Below are 21,572 nucleotides of genomic sequence, written 5' to 3'. Positions count from 1 at the left end.
CTCTATTAGTAATGAGTATAATCTAATTGTTTTCTTCAACCTTTAGAATATTGTGACATGCAACTTCCTTATCTGCAGCTAATTGCTCATCTTGCTGATTTAGAAATCTTCTATTACACACAACAGCAGCAGCAGAGCCTTTAGAATTCTTTTCTCACCATCTTGAAAAAAGCTGGGGACTGACCTACCTGAGACCCAAAACTCTAAAAATGAATAAATGTGATATTTTACACAGAGCAGCCCAGGTGTCTCAAGTCCCATATCTGTGCCTTCTCAGCAGCTCATCAGACATCCCTACAGTTTTTGTCCCTGCTTTTACTCACATTGACATGTTTAAAAACAAATAGCTGAATATAACAGGTTGGAGGTTGTATTTTTAGAATGAGAGCAGGGTTATCACTCGCAAAACAAGAGGAACTGTTGAGACAGAAAGAACTAAAAATACTTTGATAAACACATGTTAAAATCACAATGTTCTTTATTCTTTCAAGGGTGACCTTATTGCTATGGTTAGAAGAGATACCCTTTCAAGAGTTACATCAGTGCTGACTCAACATTAACAAGCACATGTCATCTAGGTTGTGATCACTAATACTGCACACGATGGTGTGTTTCAGGGGGTGTCCACCGGAAGACAGGGGGTCCATCATGTGGGAGGAGACTTGGTGACACTTTCCCATCTTTTTCTGCCAGGAGCTCTCCCAAACTGTGCTGTTTGGCAGCAGGGGACACTCTCCAGGTGCTACTGCATGAAGAGGATGCTGAAGGCCATCACAACACAGCACACGGCTACATAGGGGCTCTTCCGCTCACCTGGGAGGGGGAAAAACCCAAAAGAAAGATTCAGGAGTGACTAAATAGATCCAGGCTGCTCCTACTCTAACGTGCTAACTATGCTACAGCATGTGCAAGTTCACATTCAATATTTCTGGCTGGAGAAATGCTATTAGAGGTATTGTGTGTTCAGGAAGAACACGTATGGGAGTAGAAAACCCAAATGTAGGATATTGCTACATAAAGACAGAGTTGCAGCTCTTTGCTTTAAGACAGTGACTTTAAACAAGGGCATGTAGTGACAGGACAAGGAAGAATAGCTTTAAACTCAAAGAGAGGAGGTTTAGATTGGGTATCAGGAAGAAATTATTGTTCCCTGTGAGGGTGGTGAGGCCCTGGCACAGGTTGCCCAGAGAAGCTGTGGCTGCTCCATCTCTGGAAGTGTCCAGGGCCAGGTTGGAGCAACCTGGTCTATGGAAGATGGCCAGATGCTTGTCTCTTCTACTTGTTAAAGGAATATAACATTGTAAGAACGTGGAGGCGGTCTGGACCACACATTTCCATGATAAAAATGGTCAACAGATCACAGAAGTTGCATAGACACCTCTATTTCTGACTGTTTCAAACTGGCGTCACAGCTTTTCCAGGGCACACCATGGATGATTTACTCCATTAGCCCACTTATATTTGGTGTCAAAAGCAATCATGAGAGATCTATTCCCCTCTATCTGGTCCACGACAAAATGTTACAGAGGTGTCTTATTTACCAAGTAAACTATGAAAAAAAAAAGGAATAATCTTATGTGGGGAACTGTAACACAGTCAGGGGTTAATAGTAATGTTAACCAGACTGGTACCTATTTACATGAGCACTTCCTCTACTTTATTAGCCAAGTGTTTTTACACTTCTGCTTAAACTTTATTCTTCATGGGTCCACTGACTTCTCTCTGGAGAGACCAACACTGGATGGTACTTCCAGCCCTCAGAACTGTCAGGAAGTGTTAACACTGCAATCTATCTTTAAAGTGAGATTCCTGTTTTTACACATCCAGAAGCACAAAGACAGAGCTGGGGCTGTTTGCTTTAAACAAAATTCAATTTCCCTGTGCTATGCCAGGTCTTTTGTCTTACTCTATAAACCATCTTATCTCGAGACATAGTTTTCAGAGAACCATTAAAGAAAAGAGAATACCAAGGCTTCCAAGTTTAGCATCAAGGTGCAATTCTCATGAAAAAAAATTTTTACCAGCAGGACCTTCAAATACATGAACAACAAACTTTCCACAGAAACAAAGTAAAAAATAAAATAGTTGCAGTGACAGCTCCCAAAAGCAGGAGTGCCTGCCACAGTGACATTACAAGATGTTGGCATGATCTGGCATATATTTAATTAAACTTCAAATAACTGAAGGAACCAATGTCTGCAGTTTCACATCTGTTTAAAATAAATTTTGAGGAAGTCCAACTCCTACGGTTCAGGGTATTACAATATTCATATGGGTTATACTTTTCTGCTCCTAATTTTCTTAAAAGAGAAATCACCATGTGGCAGGATTAAACGTCATTTTGCACAGCTCTGTAAATATGTAACCACTTCCCCGCGATTAAGATCTTATGCACATGTGAAAAGGTTGTTTAAACATACTAGGGATGTTAAATGTAAAGGAAACCAGGAGATATTTTCATTTTTAGAAGCCTACGCTTTGTACATGCCTTTGTGATTAACACAAACAAAATGACAGGAATCGTCCCCAAAGCCCATTTTCACCTCTCAGTCTAAAAAAGAAAGTCAAATTGGTCCACTCTAGATGCAAACTCTAATAGAAACATAGCTAATAGAAAAGAATACAAAGAAGATGGCAAGGTAAGGTGAGGTTAGGTATTCTCTTCAACCTTGAACAAACCCTAAAGCAGCTCAATTTTTACATTTGTTTTTGCTGGTACAGCTCAAAATTAATTTCTGACATCTGCCATCTTCCCAGTATCTTTCAATTACAGCACTAAAATTGGTTCTGCTATGTCTATTATCTAAATAGGACAATATCTGCAATCATTTTAACAACAGGTCTCTTTTTTTGCATCAATGCTGTTTTTACAAATTAAAAAATGTATGTCATGCCCCTCTCAAAGCCTGGGAATGCAGAAAAGGGAATCACACAGCTTTTCTTTAGGTTTAATGACAAGTAAGAAGATCTACAGTTACAAGCTCATAATTTCTGCTCTACATTAACAATCAATTTGAACAACACTGTTTTGATAATGGGTTTGTAATTTTTAAAAATCTTGGATATACCTTAAAAGTTGAGTCTAAACTTCTGTTGCATATTCCAATTTCCCTCTCAAAATAAATTCAGGATAAGGATTAAAATAAATATAAAACCAATGTTAGGGGAAAATATAAAACCAATGTTAGGGGAAAATGTCAGGAATCAGAGCTGATCAGCCTGTCTGCAGATGTCACTTGACATGAACAGCTTTCTGTAATTTAAGAGTGCACAGAAGCTGACTAAAGAAAGGAGAGAAAAAAAATACACTTGTGCTTAAACAGAACCTCAATGTATTATGAATTCCATAGTTTTTTATTAATGTAAGATAAATATCTGCCTTTTTTCAGTAGTCCATTAGCATTCCAAATAGACTGCAGTTTATAAGGAATCATTAATTTCTTTGTATGTTAATAAGAATACCCCCTTGGTTATTTCACGTGGCAAGAAGTGCAAAAGACTTCTGAAAATGTAACACCACACACATGAATTGACATCAGAATATGCAGGCTTTCCATGATGTTGATCTAAGACAGTGATATCCGGCCCCCTTATTTCATGAAGGTAAAACTGCAATTTTTTAAGACAAAGGGTATATATGGATTTCATTGCTACGGGGAAACATTGATCTAATAAATAATGCCAGAAAAACTGCTGGTCTTAAAGATTTAAAAAAAAAAAAAAAAAAGAATTACCAATCCTGGCGCACTTCCAGAATATCCCCAACAGTCTGTAAAGACAAAATAAATTCATTAGGCTCTTGGTTTAATAAAATAATTTAAGTCCACTGATTTTCTTTCTTCTGTGCTAAAAGAATCTGAATTGACAGTGGTCTGACAACTTGACCCTCTTCTGGACATCAGAAACTAGCAGATACCTGCTCAGAGGGGCACAGGCTATGAACTACACAAGAGGCAAAGTTCGAAGTCTAGCAAGGTGGGGTTTTTTTGCATGCAAGAAGAATCAAGATGCATTTAACTCAGTCTGCATTCCAGATTAATTTCATCAGAATTTTGCATTAAAGTACCGCACACAGAAAATTATGTTAACAAAAAATCCCCGAATCATACAAATAGTGGGAGTAGGAAATACCAACAGACCTCTACACCATTGTATGTGGGGAACTTTTTGTGTTAAAGGTTTTGAAGTGAGTTTTCCTGCAGGTATGAGAGATGATAAACCCAAGTACTTTAAATTTAATGCTTTTTAGTCTCTCTTTTGCATTTCCCTTAGAAACAGTGGATAAAAATGCCTTTTCTAGCAGGCATTTTTCTTCCTATAGGTGTAATCTGTTATAGAATGCTTGTGTTAAAACAGTAACAAAACTATTCTTATGGTTTGTTCTTAATCCTTTACTTACAATTTCTTTGTTTAACTAAAATAATCTCACACTTATTGCTCAACAGGAGCAAGGCCAGGGACTGCTTTAGGATCTGAGGAGGAGAAGGGAAGAATATGAGGCATCCTGAACAACAAAGCAGCTTTCAGCCTTATAAATGTTGGTCAAAAATGTTCCAAGCTTGTCTGCAGGAAGGTTTCCTTCATAATACGTCTGCTTACAACACAGTAAAAATGCCTGAATTCAACTATATTGTTTATTTACAGATTAATGGAGCAAAAAAAGAAGAAAGTTGATTACTCTTCCTCCTTCTCCTGATAAATGTATCAGCAGTAACTTCAGCCTGTGTTATTTGTGGGATTTTAACTATACCTGCAGTTCTCCAAGTGCTTTCCCACAGTGCTCTGAACTCACACTGACAATGGCTTGATTATCTGTCCTTCCCCTTTCTTGGGCTCTGGCAATTGCCTATTTTTAACGTGGTTAAGTGCAGACAGGTAGGAATGGGTCCCTTGCTCCTGCATCTTCAGTAGACAACACATCCTGCACCTTTTAAAATATAATTTCTGTGCTACATCATATTTTATGGTCTCTTTTATGGCCTCAGTTTATTTAAACATCTCTATCTCTTTCCATTTAGCAGCCTCACCTTTACTTCTGAAATAAAGACTGGGTGTCAGGCAGGTGAGAACCAAGTGAGGCAGCAAGTGACCAAGGTTTTCAAAGTGAAAAGCTTTATATCCAATGTACCTCTTGCTGACCAATTCATCATGAACAGCATTTCAGCATTTCCATTTCTAGAAAACAGGTTTTTTCATTTGGGCTTTAGATTGTTTTACCTCAAGCCAAATACATATATATATGCTTATACTTATGTGGCTTTGACTTTATTTCTGTAAAGCCAAAGCTCTTTTTTTTCTGCATTTATGTAGCTCCACAAGCAGAAATAATAACGACTGCATGTAGAGCACCACACTTTTCCAGGCTAAGAGGTCGTACGGGAAATCTGAAGACATCTAGGCACTTTTTGAGGATGCACACAGGTAGAAAGGCATTAATGTGTAAATCTTACAGAGCAAAAGACACAGCCCCACATTACTGCATGGGTAGCACTTCAGGTTCTCAAAAATATTGTCACTCTCTGTAAAACTGGAATTTACAGATTGTGTGCTGCAAAACCAACACAAAAAGTTCCACAGCCCTGCTTCTCATGCTGCCATCTCTCAAAAGCCTGCCCAGGAAGGAATAAACATTACTGTTCCTTTCATGTGCGATTGAAGAACCTTGCCTGGGAAAAAGAATACTAACTCTTTCAGGAAGTCTAGAAATACAATGAATTTGCCTCGCAATCTCAGCAAGAGTATTTGCTTCATTTTCTCAGGGTTTTTTTGGCTGTATGTAACAACGTGAAGTTATTACTGAAGTAGTGTACATTGCTTCTAGCCCTCAAGGAAAATACAAATGTCTGATGTGGCAGGTACACAACAGAATACGGGTTTCATCAGGTGCCCTTACTGCAGTTAACAATTCATGAACTTAAAGTCACTGATGGGGGACTGACGAACCTTTACACAGATGACAACAGCACCTTTTTAAGCAGCTTGTGTGCCACTGGAACAGCTCAGAACATCTGTTTGTTCACATACCCTGCTGCTAAGCAGAGGCTGATTGAAATCAGGACCTTCTAAACAGCTACAGTAATATCGTCTGGATGAACTGGGGAGCTTACACTGGTGGAAGAACCCTGTGCAGACCTTCTGCTCCCCTGGATTTTTCCATTAGTTTTCATCTCAGGTTCACAACACTCAGCTCTTCAAGTCAAAATCTGTTCGCTTTTTACAGAAATGATGCTGCCTTGAATGAATCTCCTCCAAATAATTCTTCCTGAAGCAACCACTCTAGGTAATTGCACTGTTCCTTACTCTCCTCTTCATGTTCCTATCCATCCTTGTTTGGAGGCAGGTGAAGTGTATCAGTCTGGCCTCCACACCTGCTGTTTTCTGGCAGCCACAAGCCAGATGTGCACAAGCTGCTGCCTATTCCTGGCTTTCAGTGTTAGATGTTAAAAGCCCTGATCATGAAAGCGGCATTGGTTGTCTGGCGAGTAGAAAACCCAAATAAATAAAACCCATTAAGTTGAGGAGCAGTTAGTGGGGCCTTAGACTTCGACTGCTGAACTGTGTATGTTGGGAAAATGCAGCTGCCACGTGTTCACCAGGACAACCCCAGTGCCACTGCAAGGAGGGAGTGTGAGAGATACCCCACTGAAATGTCTGTGGAAAATCAAAGGGAATCTCTGCTGCACATAAGCTAACGCATCTTTCTGGCTAGCAGAGAGGAGGGAATTATGTTGTAGTACACATTCTCCCCTAGTCAGCATGAAGCAGTAAATCCCCACTTGCTTTCTCAGGCTTAAACAGGACAAAGCACATGGAAACGCTTCAAGGCATGTCAGGGAGAATGAAGTTTTAAAATTTGGCTTAGCTTGGTAGGAACAGATAGACTTTGGCAGAAGTGAAGGGGATGAAATACAGTGTTAAGAGGATGGGTGACATCACAACACTGTCTCTCAACCAACAGAAAAATGCTTCTTCACTTACTGTCAACTCATTTAAATCCTCACCAAAGTCACCACTCAGAAACAGAGTGAATAACTATCAACATTCCTCCTCTCTGTCACTTTAATATTTTATTGCTACTTTTTTTTAATGCCATTAATTTGAAGCAGGAATGATGAGGTAAGCTCATCTCTGTGGTAAAATGAAATATCACCAGAATTTGTTTTATCCCATATGTCTAGATGTTTCCATCTGAGCATGGAAAATGTCAGAGGAGAGGGACAGAGGTTTAACAGCATAGAGCTCCATGTAAACATCCACCACACAGGAAACAAATTTCATTGCTTCCAGGCCAAGGTTTTATTTTCCAGTACAAAGCAGTCTACATACACATATATGTATAAAACAAAATAGTATGTCCAACATCTATATAAATACAAACCTACAGATCAAACGCTCAACTCCTCCACTGTGTCAGCACCCTTTGAAACGTTTTATGAAGAGAGTTCTATTGTGCTCCAGACAGATTTGCCTCAAGAATAAACAGAGTAACTCCAGATTAAAGGAAATACTCCCTGCCAAGAACAGCACTAAAATTTTAATCAGTAAAATAAACATTCTTACTTCTTACTGTGTATACCTCATTGACTATTGTGTTATCTTCCACCAGCAGACACCCAAACTCCCCTCCCTCTCCCACTCCCTGTCCTTCATGAAGTCATCCTTTCTTTCCATCTTTACTTCTATCCAAAGAAACCTACCCTGTCAGTGGCAATTTCATATAAAAGGACACAAGTGTTTTCGTGTTAGAACTCCCAAATTTAAAAAATCTGGCATACTCTGGTTATCTTAAGATGCTAAAAGAAAAAAACCTGGGTGATAAAACATCAACTCCAGAGGTTAACTACAACAAAGGTTTTCAGAAGACACTGAAGCTTCTTCGTGACAAGAGTCTACTTAAAACTTGAGAATTCTTCTGAAAATTAAATGCAGAAGTGACAGGAGATACTTAGGGAAAAGGAAAATTTTATTTAGCAGGAAATGATCTAATGGAAAAAAGTGGACAAGTCAAACACCCAGCACCCAAAAGCCTGTCTGTTTTTCCACCTAGAACATTTCCAGCTAGAATTATGTCCTACTTCTACAAATACTATCTCCTTTCTACCAACCTCAGGTGAAAGTATTATGGAAATACTGTGGACAGCCTCAGTGGTTTCTATGTCATAATAGCCCAAAAATTACTTTAAAAACACTACAATTAAATGATTACAGTTGATCACAGTTAAGAGTGTCCAAAGGACACAAAAAACATAGGTTAGGTTTGTAGCAACTTTTAAATACTCTTCTGGAAATTCCTTCATCTTAGACAATATAAACCCATGATTTAAACAGACCACATATAAGGACAGTGTTGCTTATTTTAAAAAATATTCTTAGGGGTTTTTTTAGTTACAAATTATTGCTAAAGCTGTGTTTCAAACTTGTATCTCCAGAACACCTGTCTTGAAAACAAACAAAAAACCGGCTTGTGCTGTTTTTTTACCCACCCTAAGGATCAAAAATAAATCATTGCAACAATAGCCACATGTAGAAGAATGTTTCCTTTCTGGATCTCACTTCTGTATCTTTAAGAAGCATCTAACAACAAAGCTATAAACCCAGAAAATTAATAATGCAGTACTACTTAGGTTAGTTAGCTAATAAATTATTTCAATACAATTAAAGCTAAGGGCTGGCAGATACCTTATTGCGCTCTATTGTAATGTACAAAACGAAGATTTTTACTTCAAAGAGAGAAATTTTCCAAAATACTATTTGTATTATCACAGACACAATCAGAAGGTATTAAAAAGTTAAAACCACATAGCTTGTACATTTGTAAAATTATCAGACTACATACCCAGTTTTATTTTTGTCCAGTAAGCTGGGAGCCAAGGATCTGATATAGGCACAGGTACATATGAGCAGCAAGATTACAGTCAGCAGACTCTGGAAGTTGAAGATGGCAGACTGTGGAGGAAAATCAGAAGATAAAAATTACACCTTTGCAGTACAAAACTTTCCTCACTGGAAAAAAATAGGTGAACCCATTAAAACCAAAAATGAAACGAACAATGACGATGAGCCAGAAAATCTTTGCATCAGTAGAATAAGGCAGTGGTACAGAAGATGAAGACTAATTGGTGGTAAACCAGTGGCAGCCAAGACAGAGAACAACAAGAAATAGGTAGGAGGACTGTTAATATACCCCTTTATGAAGACTACATGACAAATTTATAGATTTATAGAAACACAGTCAAGCCCATCTGAACTACAATAACTGATTACTTTTATTTTCAAATCACATTTTGATTTTTGATTTAAAACATCTTTACTGTAAATACATTTTTAGAAGTGCTAATTACATGGAAAATGCTAGACAAATGGAGCAATTGCCTTTGGATTGAGAAATAAAGTCCTATTGTTTGATAGTAAACAATGATCTGCCTAGTGGCAGTAAGAAGCAATAATTCTTGAGAAACTGATGCAATACTTGGCAATTTAGTAAATTTTAAAGTATCAGTAATAGGCAGCAACTGCATATCAAAAACTTTTAAAATTTTTTTTATGGTTTTGGGGTTTCTTTTAACTGTCTCAACTGGCATTTAGTCAGCTTAACAGCACCAGGTAATAAGGCAATTGCTTACTTCAAAAAGCTTTATTTTATCTTCACTCTGCTTCCCCCATTTGCAAATCCAATTTAGTGTAAACTCCAAAAAAAAAAAAAAAAAGAAGTCAAAGCAAATACAATAAATTCGCTCTTTGTTCTGGAGTTCTGATGAATTTACTTCTCATACTTTTGCATGGCTCAACCCAGATGGCTGAGTAGTGGTATTTAATTAAGGGTAAATATTTAGCACTTAGGAAGCGCTGTTACATTGCAGTTTCCCTCTCCAAGCATATTTTAGAGCACATCAGAGCCCTCATTTCCACAGCCTGAGCCACATCTCTGTTGATGCATGCGTGCTTTCTCCCTATGTCACAAAAGTCTAATGTTTAGAAGCTCAGATAATCAAGTTTCTCTACACAGTTAAGGAGAATTATAAAGGAACATCACAATACTTCAGTTCAGTGTGGCACAAACAGCAAAACTGAGAGACAAGCAAGATGGTGTAGTAGAAGCAAAGCCACTGGAACATCCACAACCCTTCTGATATCAAAAAACCTTGTAACAAAAAAAAAGGCCAAAAACTTTAGCTTATTTAGAAATCCATGAAGCAAAAACATAAAATGCATACAACTGCCAGCCTGAATAAGTGCATTAGAAAGGGTTAGATATCCAGATTCATTTAAATATCCAACTTAACGGGGTCCAAGAGGCCATTATGTTAAAAGGAGCATCACAGAGAGGCTTAAAGAACAACTCCGCCTCTGCACCCTGTGTGAGAAATTTCAGCACCCCTGAAATCCAGCATTTCTAGGATGATGGAAGAGGGGACATTACACCAGTGACCCAACACCCAGCATCAGCCCTTGGGCCCAAAACATGAGGCTTCTTGCTCTTCTTCTGAGCCACGGCATTTGCTTAAGTCATGTTTAATTTAGTATTTTAACCTAACTAGGTATCACTTCTGTCCTGCCACATCATAAATAATGGAGAGTATATTCACAAAGCACAAAACACTGCCCATCATCACCAGACTCCTGTGCCTCTGTAGGTGACAGGACGTTTTGCCAGCTCCAGAACCCAGGGAACTCTGGATTCCCTGTAGAGGGACCTGTTCTGTCCCACAGGACCCTGAGGGTCTGGGAACATGGCTGCCCCTCACCATAGCCAGATATTCCCTATCAACTGATTAACTGGATCAGTCTCCTGGGACAGGCAGCTGCTCTGCACATCTCACAGAGCCCCATTCCCAGGAATTCCTGCAGCTGCTTCCCAGGGCGGCACTGGGCACCACAACACAGGGAAATGGCACCAGGGCACACTTGCTTCCCCTTCAGCAGGGACTGTAAACGAATACTCGTGAAATGTGTGCTTACTCCATCAGCAGGGGCAGGGTATAATTGTTCTTTGTTGAGGTCCTCATGTGTTCCTGCAGACATACAATTACAGACCCCCTTCCACTGGACCCTGCCCTGAATGACACCTTTACCTGCACATCTGGACACGAGTGAGCATACTAAAACTGGTCTACAATTTTAAACTGGAAATGAAAATTTAGTCCTGGATTAGATTGGCTTTGTTTTTTGCATCCCAAGTAATTCTTACAGCCCAGCTGAATTCACAGAAAACAGTGACTTATATCTGGCTGCTTCAACTGGTGTAATTAAAAGCTGCTGTGAGAGTTTTAAATTGCTCAGAATCCTTTTAAAAAACACTGCTTTCACATACTGAGCTACTTGGACAATGTAATGTAGGTGGGTTGCAGTTTATTTACTTCAACTGGGTTCCTCTGATCCAAAAGTAATTAATCAGGCTTAAAGTAGGTCCTGTGAGCTTCATTCCCAGTACAAAGAAATCTCAGTACATGGAGACACTGATGCTGTCTTTTAGGCTGTGTCCACATGTGGGTGAAACTACAACTCACTTCCCAAGACCCACATTCAAATGCAGAAAAGAATCAGCACTGGTATTTTATTCTGGTTTTAGACAGTGCAAGCTTTAATTTTACAGGCTGAAATTCCCTGTATCTGCATTTGGTACATTTCTGACATGGTGGAAACACCTGAGTGGTTCCACTCTGTGTCACCTAAGTAATCACAGCCCCTTGATGCCCCTCACCTGCAGCACTAATGAAGCTTTGTATCCTGAAGAACGTGCTAGAGTAAGCTTTTTCCAAAGTCTTTAGAAATTTAAGAACATGGACTTCAGCTCTGAGAGCTACATGCCCAAAATCCTTCCCAAAATTAAACCTTTAAAAAAAGACATTAATATTATTTCCTGATCATAATGGATCTTAGTAAAAACTCCATATAGTAAACCATAAAGAATGATTACTCCTGAAAGTTTTATTGTGTTTGGATTAGCAGTGGTGGCATATATTAAATTAAATACTAATGGGAATATACAGTAGTTGGAAACCAAATGGCACACCCAGGGACATCTGAATGTATTTCCATCTGAGTATAAATGAAGTTCAATATACTTTAATAACTGTCAATTCAAAGTTAAAAATTACTTATGTGGCTGAAAAAGGGAATCGTGATTGGCCACAACATTTGCACAGGCCTTGTTAACCTCATTCTAGCCAATGTTGCACCTCCTCTGATTTAATGAGCATTAAATTTACTACACTTGCAGAGAGAGAAGAAAAAGAAGCAGCTCAGAGTTCTGGATATCAACAGCTCTTGCATTTTATAAGAATATTTAATTCAATTCACTGAGAGGACACAGATCATTGACTGAATTTTCAGTGATCACTGGTGAATGTGTATTCAGCCTCAGCAGAAACAGCCATAATGGATGCACTAATTTTAAACATGTTTCTGCACTGAAAATAACAGCCCATGGACAAGACACTAATTATTCCACCTCTGCAGTTCTCATTCACTCCATCACGCCAACATTCTCTGCTGCAGACACGGCTCTGTTCCATGTCCTTGCAGACAACACTAGAGTTACCAAGTGATGCATTTACTGAGGCAACTCTTGGGTAGCACTGCAATAAATTACATTGTAAGTTCTGTTGTAACTCTGTGTCACAACGGCCCTGCTGACTTTCCCCTTGCCTCATACACTTTTGTTTAAAACAAACTCCTTGATACCATGCTTCCAGGAGAAATAAAACATGCAGGAGAACATAAACCCCATGCTGTTTGTCCTACTGGGCTGGTAGGAAGACTAAAATAAAAGCTCTCCCAGTTCATCTCAACAGGCTTAACATCTAAACTGAAGTTTAACCTCCTCTAGACTTAAAATATTTACAAAATTATTCTGTCTCTGATTGCAGCGATTTCATCCGTGTGTGTTACAAAAGGAGAGGCCACTGTAGCGCCATTAAGTTGCTAAACTTTGTCCTGTGGTTACTATTACAATAATCAATTTATGTGGGCAAACACAGATAAATTACTGGAATATTCTAAAGAAAGTATAACCTCATTTGTGTAACATGCTGCAGAACATTCGGTCTTTCTAGAACAGTTTTATTTTCTGTTTTCCTCCTTAATATTATAAAATTAATGGATGATAAAGTGTTCAGGGACCAAAGAAACAAATACTGATAGGCAGCTAAATGACTGGGTTTACCATATTAAGGTGTGAGCAAGAGTTCACACACTGAAGTTAAACTGTAGTTAAGCAAGAGCTGATAAAAATCCCATCATACAAAAGGGAAATCAATCTATTTAATTTTAATGAAGTTCTCACAAAGCTGAAAGAGAAAATGCTTATTATCTAGGGTTTCCATTAGGCACTTCAGTTCTTATTTCCCCAGTTGAAATCAAATTTTTAGGGGAATAATATTGAAAAAAAAATAACAGGAAATAAAACATGTGGGACTACTCACAACCTGGAAGTCAAAGCAATTGCTAAAAAGTAATTAAAACATGCATCTAATTTTATTATTTTCCAACCTATTAAAAAAATAATTATTTTCACCACTGCTGCCAAATGCAGCCTGATAAAAATGAATGGAAAATGAGCATTTGTAAAAGAGGTATGATAATTACAGCTATAAAAATACACAAAAAGTGCAAATTAGTTAAGTTTGAAGTGATTATAGGCAAAATTACACTACAAAACTAAGCAAAGTGTGTTTAGAAAAAACTGGTTTGTGCTTAATTAATACCCAAATACTAGCCAGTTGCAGTTACTGGTTGTTCCAACACAAATATGGAGTTTTACTCTGGATTTACAGCATATTCTCCTCAGTATTTAGTTTCTAAAGAATTTAAGCATAATGTTTAACCGTCATTCACATTTCTGTCTAAAATATGTATTTCTGGACTCATAAAATTTAGGGTAAGCCTTTATTAGAGTAGTAGGGAATCTTTTCCCTAGGCATTTATTGAAGGAGTACATTGGCTAATTTAAATGGCAAGCCCAGCATGTAGGAACTGACATGTAAGCTTTTCAGTCAACTGAAGACTAATATATCTATTTAAAACACAAGCCATCTCTTTAAACAATTAATTAACATATGGAAACAGTTGCCCTCTCCCATAAAAGCTCTCTTTTAATTTTAACACATTTAGGTTTCTTACTGCAATTCAAATCCAAAGAACAACAGTGAAAAGACACCTCAAGATGACGATGCTGAAACTCCACTCACTTGAATTCCTTCCTCTTTTCCTCACTATCTTGTTCGAAAATTGAACTTTTGGTATAAGCCTCTAGCAGACAGAGCATTTCATAAAAGCGTCTTACAATAAAACTCAAAGTGACTATTAACCTCTTTTATCAGGGTCAATGTAACACAAAGGTGTGCATATCCAGACATTTACTCAAAACCCACAGAATTATGGTAGATATGCCAGTAAAAACTTAAAGTGTCTTTTCCCCCAGGTCTCCTTTGTAGATTACATAGTTTGCAATTTTACAGAGACTTTTTTTCTCCACTTTCTTCCCCCATCAGACAAAAGGAATACTTTATATAACCCTTCTATTTAGGATGCTAAAGCTAAGTATGTTCTCCAGAGTAAGTGAACATATTTAGTAGTTTCTGTAACTATCAGTGATGCAGATCATATTCAGTCATTGCCACAGAGCTTTCTGAAAGGATGTAAATCTTGATTTGTAGCTCTTTCACCTTTCCTTCCCTAAAAACCATAAAAGATTTCTAAAGCGTAGTGAAACAGAAGGAAAAAAGTTATATATAAAAAAAGACATCTCCCACACTGCTCTCCTTTCTGAAGTTGCCACCACACTGCTTAGTTTACCTCAAAATTTACTGGGTAAAGTTATAAAAGCTGTGTATGTGAATGGAAGACACAAGAATCATTATAAAGCACATTTTGAATCAGGTGACACCCTCACTCTAACAAAAGCAGTGTGCAAAAAATATGATTTTATAACGGAAGGTGCTACAGGAATGTGCACATGGACACGGGAGAAAGTCTAAGTTCTCAAAAAGAAACATATTTTAATTTACTTAAGAATTAAAAAACAGAACCACAAATACTTTACATATACTGTTTACTTTTTCTTTTTTTTTCATTAATGGTAGAACTATCCCTCTAAAACATGAAAAGCAAGTAATTCTGTATCAGGAAAGAACATACTTAGACAAGAAGCCATGAAAGACTCTGTTAAGTGTCTGATATCCTATGGCACTGGGCAGGTTCTCTGCAGGTCTCTTGTTTGGCAGAGTTTGGGTGCATGGTTTGAATATGTAGCGTCTGGAAGACAGGTAATATTTTTCAAAAAATTCTAGGAGTTTCTACTTTATTTCCATGGACACAAGACAATCATAAAATTAAACTGTGTAATTAAATTTAATTGTTCAGCAAAGAAATGGTTTCTCACAACCAGTGCCATTCCTGGGAAAAACTGTAAAAGCAGACTCATTGCATCCTACTCTTCCCAAAAGAGATCAAGAGACACATCTCACTTTGGCAGAAGAAATAATTTCGTCTGTTCTACAATTACAGAAACAAAATATTCCTCTGAAATTATAGGATAAAAATATCTACACTGAACACTTCAAGTTACATATTTTCACACCACAAAGACACCTTAAGACTATCAGATGCAGCAGATGTTTTTAAACCTATGTACCTTTCAGCCATGATAAAAAGAAATCTGAACCAGGATTGATTACTTCTTGTAATACTCAATAAGCCAAACACAAAACTTTGTCCTTGAAGATGCCTGAGAGCTCTTTTTGCAGGACAGTGTCTCGGGTTCTGGTATGCTTATATCCGATGGTTTGAAATAATATTTACTAATGAATGTTTTTACAATTGGCTCTATGAGCAATTCCCATTCCTTCCATAAACACCAACCTAAGAGAGCAACAAAGATCATGACAGAAATGTTTGTACTTGTGGAAACTTCTCAAACTGATTTTTTGGGCAGTAATGTGGGGCCAAGATCAGGTCCAACCACAGGGTGAGGGGGAAGGAGCCATTTTTGTGACGTTTTCTGCAACTCTTAAAATTTTCTCCATTATCAAATTTTGTTTGATTGCAACTGCACGTTTTTGCTATGAAGAGGAGCAGCTGTGTTCTCCCTCACAGTCAAGTGTGAGCTTAAAAGTGTCTTTTTTTCCCCTAAAAAGCCATGAGACCAGAGGTGGTACCACAGAGAATCCGAAATCCTGGATATGCCATGAGGGTTGTTGCTCCCCCTGAGGAAATTAAAACTTTACAAAGTCTGAGTAACCTCATTTTCACCTCCCTCAACATAAAATCATGAGAAAACCAATCATTAGAAGATTCTTTTGCTTCAGGGTCCTTGAAGCACCACAGAGGAACAGGGAACATGGACAAGTGGAGAAAGTAATTCTCACAAGATCTCATGTACTTGCCATAATCTTGTTAGAGATGAGCATTAGTATTTATTTTTTAATTATTTGTATATATATTTTATATATAATGCAAACCCATATATTCCCATATAAACATATATAAACATATAAACAATATAAGATAATAATATTATTAAATACTTGTATTTAAGAGTTTAAGTGAGAAACAGAAATGTCTCACTGAGTTCTCTTGCCTTTTTGTACCATCTCAAACCCTTTAAGGTACTATGAACAACAGAAAGGTGCTGTTATAATTCAGTATATCTACTTTTAAAGGCACTGACTAGGGATGTCTTGTTTTCTGCATGTGTGTTTTAGATATCCTGAGATAATTTATGCCTCTTATCACAAAAAAACTCCCTTTGTTCACTGCTCCAAGACACAGATAAGAACAGGTTCATCTAAAAGATCTGCCAAGGAATGCTCAGGTGAGCAACGTCCAGTAATTTCCTGCTGGTGACAAGGTCTGGAGCACAGGAAAGGAAAAAAAGAAACCCTTTGGTTTTTGCACTGAGCTATAAGAAAGTTCAAGAGATATTTATCTTTTCTATAAATACACAGGAAATACAACGTGATCCCTGCCCATAGGAGGGGAGGACCTTAAAGGATCCTTAAAGGCCTCTTTCAACCTAAGCCATCCTGTGATTATCAGAAAAATGTTGAAAATTCCCATATTAAAACAAAGTTACATACAAACTTCAATTTTACGCAGGGAAAACTTATCTTGACTCAGTTATTCCTTTGGTTTCCCTTTTAATTTTAGAATCATGTATCTAAACCACTCGTATAAACATTATACCTATATAAATACATAAACCTTGCCTGAGAAAAAGTATATCACTACACAGCTCTTAATTATGACACAAATGCAAATCCCTCATTTGTATTATCCGTCCACAGAATGGGGAAAAAAAGCAGGAAGAATATAAATAATGAAGTCCCTCTAGGCCAACTCTCTATATAATGAGCATACATACACACACATTTATAATGAGTACACACACATATATATACAAACATACTCTTTATGTGTATGGCTTTTATATAAATAAATATATATATTAAAATATATAAGTATATCCATATGTTTAATTACACTTACATGGATCTGTATATTTTATATATTTATATTTATATATGGATTATACATAAAATAACCACATATAAGCATGTGTTTATATAATCACGTATAAGTTTATAAACATACAAAATATATTAATATATACTTATATGCATAATACTTTAGATTTGTATTGTTTTATTTTATATATAATTTAGATATTATTTTATAGATAATAATTTGATGACATAATTTATATATTACTTTTTAAATAATTATAATTTATATATATTCATATATATAAAAACATAAGTTATATAGACCATGAACAGTTCTCAACAGCAGATGAACCTTGGTCTCTGACGGTACCCACAAAACCGAGGAAAGCAGCCAATGTCAGGGTTCAGCTCACTGCCCAAGTTGCGTGACGTCACAGATCACATCATGACGTCACGCAACTACTCTGCGTCCTACACCACCATCATGACGTCACGAGCTCGTGAAAGACACAAACATCCTCCTGTCCTACCCCGCACGGGCCGGCACAGACACAAAACGTGTCTTTTTTCACCCAGAACCGTGACGAATGCCCGCTTCGCCTCACAGCCGGCAAAGCCTCAGGGCCGCTCCGCGCCCGCGGCCTACGGCGTGAGCGGCCTCTCTGTGGCGCCGCCAGGCCCAGGGGGTCCGTGGGTATGCGGCGTTGCCGGTGCGGAGGCAGGCGTGCGGGAAAGGCCCGCGATCACCCAAGACTGGAGCAGGACCCAGGCTTACCATAGCGCCGCTCCGCGCCACACCACCTTCCGGCCCTGCTCGCAGGGCGGAACCGCGCACAGCGCGTCCTCACAGCCTGGGGGCGGGGCCGCCATTGCCATTGGCTGATGCAGCAAGAAGGCGCTGCGATTGGTCGCAGTAGCAGGCGGGGGTGGGACGAAGGGGGCGGACGTGGCACTGATTTGCTGCCGGGGCGCAGGCGGAAGCGGTGGAGCGGGAGGTAGGTTCGGCGTCCCGCCCTGCCCGTTGGGGGGATTGGGCCGTGTGGCACCTGGACTGGGGATCCGAGCGGTGATCCACGGGATGATCCACGGGGTTCACCGCTGTCCCGTGCCAGGATAACGCTATAACGGCGATCAGTAACCCCTCACCCGGCCCTGCACCTCCGGGCACACCGCAGCCACGTGTTTTATTCAACGTCAAAAGTGTGGGGGTTTTGGTGGTTTTTTTGGTTGCTTGCTTTGTTGGTGGTTGTACTCGGGGTGTGGAGGTCTTTCTTCGCCCTCCGGCCCCTGCGGGCGTGAGCCCTGTGCTGCCGAAGCCTTAATAACATAAATAACGCCTTAATGAGGCTAGTTTTTTTAATTAGCAGCTTCTTATATTTTCTTCTGTTCCATAGGCACAATCCAGGCTGGCTTTGGAGGCTACCACAGTCTGCTCTGGTCTCTTGTATTTTGGCTCCTATTCCCTGTTTTCCCCTTGCAGCAGTTTTCATCCTCTTGTCTGTAATTGCATTTCTCCAACAGTTTTTGAATTTGTTGTCTTAAAGGTGCTTTGTGTCCTCATCATGAACACGGTGTATTCTTTTGGTGACTGAAGACACAGAGTAATTAAAAGAGCTTAGGTTTCCAGTCATACAGACCTCAAAAAGCATTCCTTGGTTTTCATGTCTCTGTTCTCTCTGTTTCAGCACCGAATTGTTCTTGTTTGTCTGCTCAATGTGGAACAGGTTTTGCTTTTTCCCTTCGTCAGGGGAAAGTTTTTTCACCCTAAAAATAACGTTCTGGGATAACATTTTGGGATAACATTTGACATTATTCCTGAAGCTGCTGAGAGTTTGTGTATAAAATATGTTTTTGTAGTGGAATCAAGGCAGTGTTCCCATAAAGCAGAGGATTTTAAGGCAAGTGACACATACACAACCCACTTAAAATGCTGTTGATATCTTCTACAGGGCAACTTCGCTTGCAGTAGTAGCTTTGGTCACTACAGTTTACATTTCTCTGATCTCAGATTTGTAGTCCCCAAAAATGTGACTGGGATGTTTTCAGCAAAATCAAATGTAGAAGCTGAAAATGAAAATAATGTTTCAGCAAAAGCAGATGTAGAATGTCTTGTGTGGATTTTCTTGCATAACTTGCTTTTCTAACTTGTGGGTTTCAGGCACTATGTTGATTTTGGATTTGTTCTTACTTTTCTCTAGATTGTTTAAGTTCTAGTAACTATGAAGGCACATTAATTTGCAAATTCATCTACTGATTTAACAGGTAATTAGCAACACATATGATCATTTTCTCATAATGTGTTCATACATCAGTATTTTCTGATATTTCTTACTCCTTTTCTGATACTTCTTATTCTGTTAGTGAATTAACATTCATTGAGTCTGTTTCTTGTCATCACCTGTCAAGGCTTTGGATTAAAAAAAGCCCTAAATGCAGTAAGTTCTAAACCCAGCTTTATTATCTAGGATAACCTCACATTAAAGTGCTTGAATGATGTCACATTAAGGGACATTTCTAAAGAGAAGGAAGTTGTGACTGTAACTAGTGGACAACCTCTGCTGGTCACCATGACCCAAGATTTTAGAGACAATAATACCTTTGAACTTTTCTTCTATGTGTCTCTGAGATGGAAGGAGAAAACTCGGTTGTTTTGCCTTTTTCGATTCACTTTTGGATGCTCAAATGTGAATTAGCTACTCAAAAAGTTTTCTTGTGACGTCCAAGGAGAGTCCAGCTGTCAGTGCATGGTCACACCACAACCTTCTTTCAGGTTGTCCCCTAGGTTCCTCTAGTGTAGTTTTGTTTACAAACATGCCCTATATGATAAATTTTTTATACTTTTTTCCTGCTTCAGTAGTTTCTGGTGAGCTTCTGGGTTAAATCCCTTGCAGATTATTGTGCTCATGGATGTGCCACGAGTCCTGCAGGGTCACTTGCTGTTTTGTCTCTGTGCCTGTTTCTGATGTGCTTGTTATCTTTCAGTGCCACTTGAGGATGAAAAATTTTAATCCCTCGCTCTTGTCACCTAGGGATTAGCAGTAGGTGGAGGTTGTTTTTTAAGGGGTTATTTTAGAGCTCAGGAGCCCCAGATGAAAAAGCAACACAGGTCCTTGAAGAGTGGGTGGAATCACCCAGAGTCTGGGGTGAGGTTTTCAGGGACTCCAGTTATTACCTGATTCTTCAAGGTTAACAGGAAGCAGCTGTGATTTCTTCATTGATATACCTGGCAAAAATGTGGGGTGCTTGTTGATACTGTGTGGAACACATAAAATCATGTGCATGAGTTATGATCTGGACTAACTTCATTAGATAACCAAGAGTCTAATTTAGACAGCTGTTGTAAAATGCTACTAAATGGGTCTTGAAATGATATTTTTTTCCCCACCAAAAATGGAGTTTGCTCTAGTTCCATCCCTGACTTGAGCTGTATCCTTTTCCTTGGTTAAGAAACAGTGGCTTTCAACTCCTGCTAATTATAATCAGGATGTCTTTGTGGATTTTAGTCTTCCCCACCTCCTTTATCTCTGTAGATGAGGTGGAAAAAAAGGGAAGGTGGAAAAAACCTACTGTGATTTTGAAGATTATGAGTGGAATGTTGTATCAGATAATGTAATGGTAAAGGACTGGTGTCCAAGATATGTCAAGACACAAAGGAGTTACTGAATTATGTTTAGTACCCTGTTGACACGAGCTCAGGCAAAATGTAGAAAATAATTACAAAACAAATTACTGTTGTTTGCTGATCTAACAGAGTCAAATCTGATCAACACGAAGAACACGTCTTACAGGAAAAGTTCCAAGTTGGAAAAAGAAGGTTCATTGTATGTGTGTGTCTGGGCAAGGGCCTCTGGTGTTACTGTCTCTTAAGGCAGACTAGTGATTTCACAAAATATTTCTTGATTAAATTAACCAAATTTGCAAAGCATGGAAGAATACTGGATATTTCTGCATCTCCTCTGCAGACTCTCAGCTGAGTTTTCTGTGAAGGGGTATCCTCCAACTGAGCAGAGAGATAGAGCAGAGATTGTGACATAAATAGTAACAAAGGGAGACCGATATTGTCTCCCTAGAGCAGAGAGACTGAGAACTCTTGTGCCCTTGATCTAGACATCAGCCAAATTGCTGGCT

At 38.6% G+C, this 21,572-nt stretch overlaps 2 protein-coding genes across 7 annotated transcripts in view; one reads left to right on the top strand and one right to left on the bottom strand.

Annotated features, from left to right (window-relative positions):
- Window positions 1-460: 460 nt before the first annotated feature.
- TMEM167A (transmembrane protein 167A) lies at window positions 461-18,335 on the bottom strand. Its single transcript, XM_051806779.1, is given in 5 exon segments — window positions 461-813; window positions 3,735-3,769; window positions 8,837-8,946; window positions 18,220-18,240; window positions 18,243-18,335. Coding segments are annotated over 5 exon segments (315 nt in total). The 5' UTR covers window positions 18,321-18,335; the 3' UTR covers window positions 461-742.
- A 78-nt stretch (window positions 18,336-18,413) lies between these two features.
- The window catches only part of XRCC4 (X-ray repair cross complementing 4), a 142,262-nt gene continuing 139,103 nt past the window's right edge, over window positions 18,414-21,572 (top strand). Inside the window, exons 1-2 of one of the 6 annotated variants that reach the window (XM_051806774.1) lie at window positions 18,658-18,988; window positions 19,643-19,706. The gene's annotated coding sequence lies outside the window, so the exon portion shown is untranslated. The other 5 variants (XM_051806771.1, XM_051806775.1, XM_051806777.1 and 2 more) reach the window with 5 other exon arrangements.

This window comes from Manacus candei, unplaced genomic scaffold (genome assembly GCF_025592945.1).
Source record: "Manacus candei isolate 608988 ecotype Guabito, Panama unplaced genomic scaffold, ASM2559294v1 h1tg000068l, whole genome shotgun sequence".
Lineage (NCBI taxonomy): Eukaryota > Metazoa > Chordata > Aves > Passeriformes > Pipridae > Manacus > Manacus candei.
The sequence above is the reverse complement of the archived record's forward strand: the minus strand, read 5'-3'. Positions and strand labels throughout refer to the sequence as shown.